At 40.0% G+C, this 11439-nt stretch overlaps 1 protein-coding gene across 3 annotated transcripts in view; it reads left to right on the forward strand.

Moving 5' to 3' along the window:
- Atad2b (ATPase family AAA domain containing 2B) overlaps positions 1 to 10896 on the forward strand; it is a 132374-nt gene extending 121478 nt beyond the window's left edge. For all 3 annotated transcript variants that reach the window (XM_021178882.2, XM_029484503.1, XM_029484502.1), the window contains exon 28: positions 7565 to 10896. In XM_021178882.2, coding sequence (XP_021034541.1) covers positions 7565 to 7606 — 42 coding nt within the window. In that variant the 3' untranslated portion in view covers positions 7607 to 10896. The remainder of the gene's footprint in view (positions 1 to 7564) is intronic.
- The last annotated feature ends 543 nt before the right edge of the window (positions 10897 to 11439 follow it).

The raw sequence follows: 11439 nt of genomic DNA on the forward strand, positions 1-11439 counted from the left end.
GAGTGCCAGGACAGCCAGGGCTACACAGAGAAACCCTGTCTCGGAAAAAAAAAAAAAAAAAAAAAAACAAGCAATGAAATTGAATTAATAGTAGTAAATATCTCTATGAGTTAGATAGCTTCACACTGATTATTATAAAAATTTTAAAAAAGAACTAACACCAGTGTTTTCTCAAACTTTTCTATAGAACTGAAGGGGAATATTTCCAAACTTATTCTGTAAGTTGGTTATTATGAAAACCCGACACTGACAGAAAACAGTTAGACTAACATTGTAATGGGCACCAGTATTGAGATCCTCATAGAATATTAATAAACTGAACCAGTAGCCCATCAGAAAGATCATCAGCCATGATTATGATTTCAGGAAGGTAAAGATGGTTTAATATATCGCAAGTAATAAGTGTAATATATCCCTATAAATACAATGCAAATAAGAATGCTTATTTTCTCAATAAATGCAGAAAAATTTGATAAAAAAATCAATATTACTTTATTATTAAAACTACAAATTAGGTCTAAAATTTTTACTCATTAAAAATTGTGTATGACAAACCTACAGGTAGCATACTGCATGCATGTTCTAGTTTGTTTCTCTACTGTTATGATAAAATACTGACTGACTAAAAGCAACTTGGGTGAAGGGGGCACTGGGGAGTTAATTTGGCTCACAGGCTGTAGCCCATCAACGAGAGAAGTCAGTGAGGAAACCCAAGGCAGGAGTGTGAAGAAGCACAGAAAGAAGCTACTTATTTGCTTGCTTCTGTGGCTTACTCAGTTTGTTCTTTCATACAACTCATGACCGACCATCTGCCCAGGGGTGGGGCTTTCCTCCTACATCAAACATTAATCAATAAAATGCTCTGCAGATATATCCATAGGTCAGCCTGGTGGAGGCAGTTCCTGATTCTAAGTTCTCTCTTTCTAGGTGACTGTAGTTGGTGTCATGTTAATGGAACTAACCAGCACAGTTGATCCCTTTTCAGCTTAACAGAAAAACATACCACTATTCATAACCTTGTCCCCAGGAGCTCATGTTAGTATAATATTGCAATATAAAATAGTATAACTTTGAAAATTCTTAAATTGTAACAGTTTAAAGGTCCAAGTTCTCTTTAAAAATTCAAAGTCCCTTAGCTATTGGTTGGGTGTGTTACAGTTCTGAATGGAAAGGCTTCCCTTACAGAACTGTTGTGGGCTGCAGCAGGGGAAAGCCTCCCCAATGCAAGTGTAAGCTTTCTGCTCCTCTGCTCACACAAAAGTGTTACAGCTCTGCTCAGAGAGGTATCCTGGCTATTGGGAACCAAGGAATACCACAAAGTCACATTGCACAACAAACTGCGCACAAGAGACACATTGAGAGAAAAAGACCCAAGAAGGTGGCTGGCTGCCTCTGCTCCAATGAGAAATAGCAGTGAACTGGGCAGTAGGCAGGGCTTATATAAGGAAGCAGAGCTTTTCAGGGAAGAGATTTCTAGGGTGAGGATTGGTGAGATTTTAAGTCCTGAGCGTGGGGAGTTTAGGGATCGGTGGAAAATTTTCACCCCATTTTCCTACATGGACCCCGTGGGTCAGGACAAAAAGACCTTTTCAGGGGCTGGTGAGATGGCTCAGTGGGTAAGAGTACCCGACTGCTCTTCCAAAGGTCTGGAGTTCAAATCCCAGCAACCACATGGTGGCTCACAACCATCCGTAACAAGATCTGATGCCCTCTTCTGGAGTGTCTGAAGACAGCTACAGTGTACTTACATCAAATAAATAAATCTTCTAAAAAAAAAAAAGACCTTTTCAGGAGCTTTGGTGGTGGCGCCATCACTGCAGGCAGCCCATGGTAGCTGGAGAGGAGGTGTTGTGCTGCAGCAGCTCCTGCAGGGGCCCCTCACAGAGGCCCAGGGACTGGCTGGGCATAGGCAATGGCTGTCCCTGGGGCACAGTGAGTGCTCATAGAATACATTGGCTTCTGTAAAATCCAAAAGAAATGACAGACTTTGTTTTTGAAGTGAAGAACAAGGGTACAGTTACAATCAGATTAAAGCAAAACCAAAATTCAATGTAAATAGCTCAGTGTCTTAAGATCTCGGACATCCCATCCATCTTCTGGGCTCTGCCATCCAGAACGCGCACTGCTCTGGTGCTCTCCTTGGTAATCATCCTATACTCCCGGCATCTCCAACGTAACTGAAGCTACACCTTCACCAAGAGCCCCTTTAGGTGCTCACAGTTCCAAGCCTCAGGTGCTTTCCATGGCCCCTTTGGTCCTAGAGCTCTCACGACAATAAAGCCAGTAACATGTTAACAGGTTCTGCTGCCAACTTGAGGTGGGCCTGTAACTCTGGAGCACGGCGTCTGTGTGCTGACTCTGAGGAAATAATCCCCAGAGAACTTCACTTCAGTCAATAAGATGCTTGTCTCTTATGAATCACAGCTGACTTTTCAGCCTCAGGTAACTACCATCAGTTGTCTCAGAAAAGCAAAAAGTCTAAAGTGAATGCTAATAACAGCAGATTCTTTAATGCAGCTTACCACACCCCACACTTTCTTAATTTAAATATATCACAGAGATGATGACCCTATAGAGCCATTGAGGGTCTCAGAGTCACCTCTGAAATTTCATAAGCCACATTTCGCTCAGCATTCTTGTCTTATGAGCTTCCACATCAACAGGTCATTAAGTTCCAAGTATTTAATGGCTTGTCTAGCCCAAAGCTCCAAAACGGACAATAATCCTCCTTCAAACATAGTCAGATCTCGTAGCAATGTCCCTGTCCAGTACCAACTTCTGTTGTACTTTGCTTCTCTGTTGCTATGATAAAACACCAAAAGCAGTTTGGAGGAGAAAGGGGTTTATTTGGCTTACCAGTTATAATTTACCATTGAGGGTAGACAGGGCAGGAGTGCAGCAGAAAGCGCAGAGCAACACTACTTACCAGCTTGCTTCCATCACTTACTTAGCTTTCTTTTAAAGATTGGCCTATTTTTCCTTTCTGTGCATGTATGTTAATTATATCATGAACCTACAGTGTCCACAGAGGTCAGAAGAAGGCACTGAATCTCCTGGAACTGAGGTTATAGATGACTGTGAGCCATCATAGAGTTGCTAAGAACTGAACCCAGGACCTCTGAAAGAGCAACTACTTTTAGCTGCTGAGCTACCTGCCCACCACCTCAGCTTGTCACTCCCCTCCCGCAGTGTGTGTGTGTGTGTGTGTGTGTGTGTGTGTGTGAGAGAGAGAGAGAGAGAGACAGAGACAGCTGCTGAGCTACCTGCCCACCACCTCAGCTTGTCACTCCCTCCCCAGTGTGTGTGTGTGTGTGTGTGAGAGAGAGAGACAGAGACAGAGTCAGCTGCTGAGCTACCTGCCCACCACCTCAGCTTGTCACTCCCTCCCCAGTGTGTGTGTGTGTGTGTGTGAGAGAGAGAGAGAGAGACAGAGACAGAGAGACAGAGACAGAGACAGGGTTTCTCTGAATAGCCTTGGGTGTCCTGGACCAGGCTGGCTTTGAACTCAGAGATATGCCTGTCTCTGCCTTCCAACTGCTGGGATTAAAGCTGTGTGCCACCACTGCCTGACTCAGCTGGTTTTCCTATACAGTCCAGGACCCATGGGTAGCATCTACTCCTAGGTCCCTCATCAATCATGAATCAAGAAAATGTCCCCACAAGATGATCTGATGTAGGCAGTTTCTCAACTCAGCTTTCCTCCTCCCAGATATGTCTAGTTGTCAAGATGACAAGTAATCAGCACAATGGGGAAACAGAGTGTCGGAAACAAGACAAGAGTGTATTTCTCACTGCACTTATGCAAAAGGTTACTAGAAGTTTTGGCCAGTACAATTAGACGAGAACCAAAAGACAATAGGAAAGAAGTAAAGTTATTCCTATATGCTAATGATGTGATTCCTCGTCACTGTTTCATGGCTGTGAAGAGACATCAGGAACACAGCAACTCTTAAGAAGGGAAGCGTTTAATTGGGGCTGTAGCATGGCGGGGAGCATGGTGGCAGGTATTGCTTACAGAGAGAACTGGGACTAGCATCGGCTTTTGAAACCTCAGTGCCCATGCCCAGTGACACACTTCCTCCCACAAAGCACACCTATTCCAATGAAGCCATGCCTCCTAATCCTGATTAGTATTGGGGGTTGGGAGGACGACCAACGAGCACACTCTTGGACCTAGCATGGGCTTTTGAAACCTCAAAGCCCACCCCCAATACCACACTCCCTCCAACAAGATGCCTCCTAATTTTTCTAATCCTTTTGAAGAGTTCCACTCTTTGGTTACAAAACATTCAAATATGAGCCTCTGGGGGCTGTTATTCAAAGCACCACGGGTTTTATACATAGAAAAATCTAATGACTATTGTAAAAGATTGTTAGAACTGTATAGGAAGAAGTAAATATATAAAAGAACACTCAGAATTGTTAGTCCTCAGGCAAGTATAAATCAAAACAAATGAGTTACCATCTCACTGTTACCACCATGCCCACTGTGCATCTGGACAAAGGGGGAAGAAAACACCCATGGGCTTGTGAAACAGCAAAGTCTTTTATTCCCACCACATCAGCAGTCGCTGATCCATCAGGACCACCAGATAAGGACTCTGGAGCCTTGTTTCTTCTGGCAGCCCCAAGAAGGGGCTGAAACAGGGTTTATAAGCGTAAAACCCATAAGCCTCTGGGCCAAGTTACAGGTATAATTTTTACCAATGGCAGCTGACATCGGATATGTCTTTGCCCAACCAATCAAATTTATTTGTTCTTTCTGTTGTTAATAACAGACATTAAGTTTGGGGAACTATTGATGCTTAGAGAGGGGGGTTGACAACAAGCATGTTTTGGGGAATTAGAGAGAGAGTTAGTCAGCTTAGGTAAATTGGAGTCTGAAGTCAAAATAGCAATACTTAAGACAAGTTCCTTTTTCCCAACAACTTTAGTTAGAATAGTAGGTTTTAAAGTAGAAAAATTTACAAATGTTAGCAGTGGTATGGAGAAAACTGACCCATATGTACTGTCAGTGGGAATATAAGTTAATGTAATGACTCTCTCAAAATACAAACAAACAAATCTACCTTCACAACAAAACCAAACAAAGCAACCATTTGACTGTTCTGTCATTTTCTGAGTATAAATGAAACCAGAATATAGAGAAGAGACACTTTGTAATGGTAGCATTATTTTCCAAACCAAGATTTGTTTGGAATAAACCCAAGTTACCATCCACAGATGAGTAGATAAAGTGATATATGCATATGCATGCACACACATACAATGGATTACTGGTCAACTCAAAAGAATTATAAAGTTCTGCCATATGGAACTGGAGGAGATCATGTTAATGAAATAAGCCAAGTACATAAAGATACACATATCACATCTTCTCTTTCATAGGTGAAAACAAGCAGTATACTAGTTCTGCATTACTTGGAACTGGGTGGGGTGCTTAGAGTTGGGTGGAAAGAAGAAGGGAAGATAGACACTGTTATGGGTACCTGAAGAGAAGAGCTCCCAAGATGCCTGAAAAGGCAAATGGAGTCTTTAGTCACTGCCAATGCGACTCTCCCAAGCAAAGTATCAGGAAGCCACCTTGACCTCCAGCTTGTCTGAGATTTTAAAGGCAAGAATGGCAATTATGATATACACACAAAAGCAGCTCTGGGCTTCTGCACCAAGCAAGCACTGCTTACAGAAGCAGAAAGGTGGCGGTTAAGTGGCCAGGTAGCTCATGTAACCTTGAGGTTAGGGTCACATGGTATAGGAATTTGTGGCTGGTTTAAGTAACAAGAGACCAATTTTTACTCAAGATAGTTTTAGCAATTAAGGTATTCATAGGAATGTGTTCATAAGATGCTATAACTATATTTCAATATCCCACTACAGATATAATCAGTACATATATGAATATATTGAAACATCATAATGAATCATGCAAATTTGTATAATATGTACTAGTTGTGGTTAAATAAGTTGAAAACTTAAAACCACTAGAAGGTAATTTTCACATTTGTTAGAATCAATGAGACAGTAAATATATGTGCATGCATATATGCACACATACAGAAGTATATTCCAAAACATGCTGCACATGATAAATATGTGCAGTTTTTCTCTTTAGGAAAAAAGGAACACAACCAAACACAATGTGTTTGTTTTGATTGTATTCTAGACTAGTGAAATTCAACCATATTTTGTTTGTTTGTTTGTTTTAAGATAGGATCTTACTGTATAGCCTTGGCTGGCCTGATATTCCCAATTATTTCATAACCACATTTTATGGGTTACATTTTTTCAAGGCTATACAAGTTATGTAATATGTGGGAGCCGCCAGAAATGAAAAAATAAAATCATTGCCATGCCCCGCTCTTTACAGGATATTGTACGTGAGATTTATTGAGGAATCAAACACCAAGGCTATTTCTGGGGGGGAGGCAAGTCAAGAACAAATGGTGGGAAAGCAAGCAGATTTATAAAGATAGTCAGCAGGATAGGAATCTGAGATGATACAGATTGTCTGGATTAATCCAGAGCTAGGTGCCCTTGCCAGAGGTAGCTGACTGGGGGAAGGATAGGGGAGCTGCCTGGAGGACCAAGGATGGTTCCTGGTGAGATAGAAGCACGCCAGTCCTTCTATTGACTTGGCCAATGTCTTGTTTAGGACAGTGTCACCGGCACTGCTGTTTTAGGGGGAAAGGGGCTTTTGACCTGACAAGGTATTTATTTGTCATTTGGAATGGCTTCCAGTGTTTTAAAATGCCTAAATATCTATAATATGTATTGACATGTGAATATAGATTTAAAAATTTGATCATATAGTATAGTTTTCTTTATAATTTGAAGTTCCCTTCTAGAAATAAATTATAAGCCACTTAGAGTGATTTTAGTTGATCATATGGAATAACTGACTAATCAGATAATAACTTATTTAGTATCAATACAGTATCAGCTTTTGCTGGAACTGTATAAAGGTTGAAAGGATATATTTAGTGCTTGCCTGTCCTAATGTAGGTACAGGGTATATATTTTTAATTCCACATTTTTTCAAAGAAATTTGAATGAAATGCATATTTCTCTGAATGGGATTTGGAGCCTTTATAATCTAGCCCTGCTTTAGTCAGGTTATTCTCTTCTGTGCCATAGTTTTGTTTTTTTTTTTTCTTTCTTTCTTTCAGATGGGCTTCATAATAATACATGTCTACAGTCCTTCAAAGTTACCATAGGAATTAGGTTGAATTATATATATCCTTTATATGTACATACATGTATATCTCACATACCTATTATACTTTAGGAAATATATTCCAAATGTATTTATATAAGTGCAGTATCTGGCATCATAAGTCACTCACTGAATGCTGCCATCTTTGTCATTCCCATTGCCAAAGAATAAAATAAGAAGGACTTAGAATTGTCTGGGGCAGATGGTTTTGCAGCATAGCTATAAAAATATTCAAATTTGAACTTGTATCTCAGATTCTTTGTCTAAAAGCTTAATTTGATATGAGTTCATTCATGGTGAAGAATTCCTTTGTCTTCCATAGCGGGTAACATGTATTCCTTTCTCTTACAGGAGATGGAAAGGACAGTTCATATGTTTGAGACATTCCTATGAACTTCTCATGCTGAGTGGTTGATCCTCTCCAATCTGCTCCTGATGAGCAGGCTTCTGAGCCATTCACTTTCAAACTGCACCAATTATGCGCAGAGCCTTGGTGTAAAGTGCTCGCTCGCTCACTCGGTCTTTCTCTGTTGAATTTGGTGCTATTGTCTCAGGTACCTGAAACCAACCAGCCTACAAGAACCAAACAAAACTTCAGAAACATGTTGTATTTTCCACAAATAAAAAATACAACCCCACAGCTTGGAGACTTTGGTGCTACAGAACTGCTTTCGCTCTGCCCCTCTTTTCTGCGCTCTTGGAGATTCTCCTAGGATGCAGACCAGCAAAGCGGAGGAAACTGAATGGGGCAGTTGTAACTGTGCTGAATTGTTGAAAACCATGGGCGACCGGCTTGCTTGTTTGTTTGTTTGTTTGTTTTTCCTCTTTTCTATCTCTGATCATATCCCGCCCCTATTCCCACCCTGGGTAATGGACTAAAACCTGTTTTAGAATTGGCTATGGTGTATTCTGGTGAACAGCTGAAGAAACTGGGTGAAATTAGGTTAGGCTCTTTAGAACTGCCTTTAATGTGCCTTTTTATTCATTTGAGAAAGATGAGGCTTAATAGATGGGCTCATTTGTAGCAAATTAATTAGAATCTTTTCTTTGGTCACAACCTTGAAAATAAGTTTGATATTCAGTGTCATTAAGAGACAGCAGTATTCTGTATTAAATGCCTGTCTTATTCTCAAAACAATCAAGATATTCAGTAAGCCATGTAAGGTGTAGGCTGGCAAGCTTTCCTGTGGTTTATTTCTAGTTAAGAAACACATACTAAAACAGCAACACATGATACACAGTCCACAGAAACCTGCACACTTTTCCATATTGCTGACAATGATGACCAGAAAATAAATAGATGGTGGCCATTTTTCTGTCAGATGCAATGTAATAGTTATTTATGTTTGAGTTACCAGAGAAAAATAGTTTTCATGTGTAATCAGTTGTCATTGTTTTGTTGTTGTAAAGCCAGGACTTGCCAAATGGATGAAAAAGAGAGGAATTTGTCAGAAACTCATCTGTAAAGCTCATTTTCTGTAGAGTTGCTCGTGGGCTCTGGTGTGCCCTTGACTAACAGTGTTACCTTCCACCCTGCTCCATGCTCACGTGCTCAGTGCTGCAATCTGGGTGGAGTCATTTTGGGTCTTGTTGAGTGATTTCTGTGGATTGCACTTACCTGAAAATAATTATGGGTTACTAATTTTACAAAACTTTCTAAAAATTTGCAAACACAGTCTAGGCAGTTGCAAAGAGGCAAAGGGAATGCAGTGACTTTTTTAAAAATGAGATAATTTTTAAACAAAATTCAGAAAATTTTGTAGACAAGTTGGCTTGCTATATTCCTTTATTTATAGCCATTAGTTGCAGGTGTGTCTTTCCAATACATGCAGCACACATTTGGGTTTTAATTCTAGCACATGGTCGAGGACCTCAGCTTCCTGTCTTTAGTTACCAACAGTGTTTCCCAGGTCCTGGAATCGCTTTGCCACCGTTTACACGCTGAAGCTAAGGTACTTGTCGGCATGTCTCTGGCCTCGCTGCTGCAGTAATCCCAAGTGCTTCTTTGCATTTACCTTCATGGCCACCAGCTTCTTGCTGCATTTTTTATTTTTTTATGGTCCTGTTTTTCTTTATACCTAGTCTGAGGTTCTCATGACCTTTATTTAGTCATGTAACTCAAGATGCTACATGTAGACACACTGTATTTTTATGGCGGGCAAGTGTGATTAACGATGAACCATTTTAAAGGGGAGGTGATTTGAAACCTCTAATTTGATTACCGGGAGGATTTTCATGCTTTCTTTAGTATTTATTACCATCATACCAGTGCAAACTATTTTACTGTCTAATACATTAGCATTTTGTATTTTGATGGAAATTGTTACAGAATTTAAAGATTTGATGAAATAAGATGTAGCAGATTTTTTGTAGCGAGTTTCTGGTAAAAGGGTTTTTGCAAGTCTCAGGTTCTTGCTGTTCTGTCTCTTCTTTAGTATTTATTCAGTTTCTCTACTTCAGAAGCATTCTGTTCAAGTAACAGCAGCATTTGTACAAGGGGGAAAGCCGCACATGTTCTCAGTAGGTAGTCCTGCACGTGAATTAAAGTTTTAGCCATCAGTGAGTTTTACAAGGGAAATTCATTTATGTACGACATTAGAAAATGCTTTCAAAAGATCATGTCTTCTTATGTTTACCCTTGCTGCAGATGGAGGAATCAGAGGTAAACTCAGTTTAGGAACTGCCACTTTGAACAGTTTGGGTCTCAAAGATGAAGCCAGTCTCATGCCAAGGGGGAGAAATGAGCTGAAGCAGCACCAATTCTTCAGGCCCCTCCCGCAAAGAGAAACATACTATCCCAGTTTTGCTTGACTCACAGATACCTGCTGGTTCTATAGATTAAAGCAGCTTGTGAAATTATCCAAGTCGACTCAGTTTTGTTTACCTTTCTGTAAAGTTCTTAATTTTTGCTGTATAGCATTGGCAAAAAATAATGTACAAATTGACCTCTGTTCTTACTCCCTATGTGAGCATTATAAACAATAAGCTCCTGGGTAAAACCTTGCTCTCAGATCAATAGATTATGTATCTCAACCCAGCCAAGCAAAAGCTCAGCCGTGGGAACCCTGCGACTTCCTGAGGACGATGGAACTGTGTTAGGTTTGAAACTGATGGCTGTGGAATAAATTGTGGTTTTGAGCTTGAATCTTACCTGTGATTTTTTTTTTAACATCCTTTCATGACTTGATTTTTCTCGTATGCCAATGTATTTGTAGGTTTACTGGGTTTTATTTTTAGGAAGTGGGGTGGTAATTTCCTTTCTTCTCTTGTTTGATTAAGTTCATTCAGCTATGGTGCTAATCAATAGGTATTTCAGTGTCAGGTTCCATAGCTGAATGCCATTATTGTTTTAATTATTATTTGTAATCATATTGTAAGCTTGAATTTGAGCTTGTACCTGCATCTTTTGTATTTTGTACATTTGGTTGTTTAGACTTTGGGAATCCTATTTGGTTTTGGTCGTGTATGTCTACTTTGCAGATTACACTTCATCAACTATGGTCTATTCTGGGTTTGTAGTTTAATTTAGACTTGTGTTAAATTGATGTTTTGCATTTGACTTCATTTTACATTAGCTTGGAGTAAATTATTTAATTTTTGAACTCTGGAATTTGAACATTTACTGTAATTTGTAATATAACTGCTGTGAAATACTTGAATAAAGATGATAAGAAGAACATGTCTTTCTTTAGCATGATTGTGAGTACTGTTGGCTTCATATGCAGGGCTGCTTTTCTGCCTGAAGTAATTAGGTTTTTTGTTTGGTTGGTTGGTTTTTTGTTTTTGAAGACAGGGTTTCTCTGTGTAGCCCTGGCTGTCCTGGAACTCACTCTGCAGACCAGGCTGGTCTTGAGCTCAGAAATCCGCCTGCCTCTGCCTCCCGAGTGCTGGGATTACAGGCGTGCGCCAGCACTGCCCGGGGAAGTAGTTTTATAGAGTGTGAGCGTAGTGCTTACTAAGTACCCCAAATCTTCTTAAGTATTTCTCTTTGATTTTAAGTATGCCTATGGATTTCTTTTTTTTAAAGATTTATTTATTTATTATATGTAAGTACATCATATGTGAGCCACCGTGTGGTTGCTGGGATTTGAACTCAGGACCTTCGGAAGAGCAGTCAGTGCTCTTAACCGCTGAGCCATATCTCCAGCCCCATGGATTTCTTACCTGAAAGGTTTTATTATGGCTGGAGTTTTTTTCTCCTTAAAGAAGTATAGTTTTAATTTAAT

Source organism: Mus caroli, chromosome 12 (assembly GCF_900094665.2).
Source record: "Mus caroli chromosome 12, CAROLI_EIJ_v1.1, whole genome shotgun sequence".
NCBI classification, from domain to species: Eukaryota; Metazoa; Chordata; class Mammalia; order Rodentia; family Muridae; genus Mus; species Mus caroli.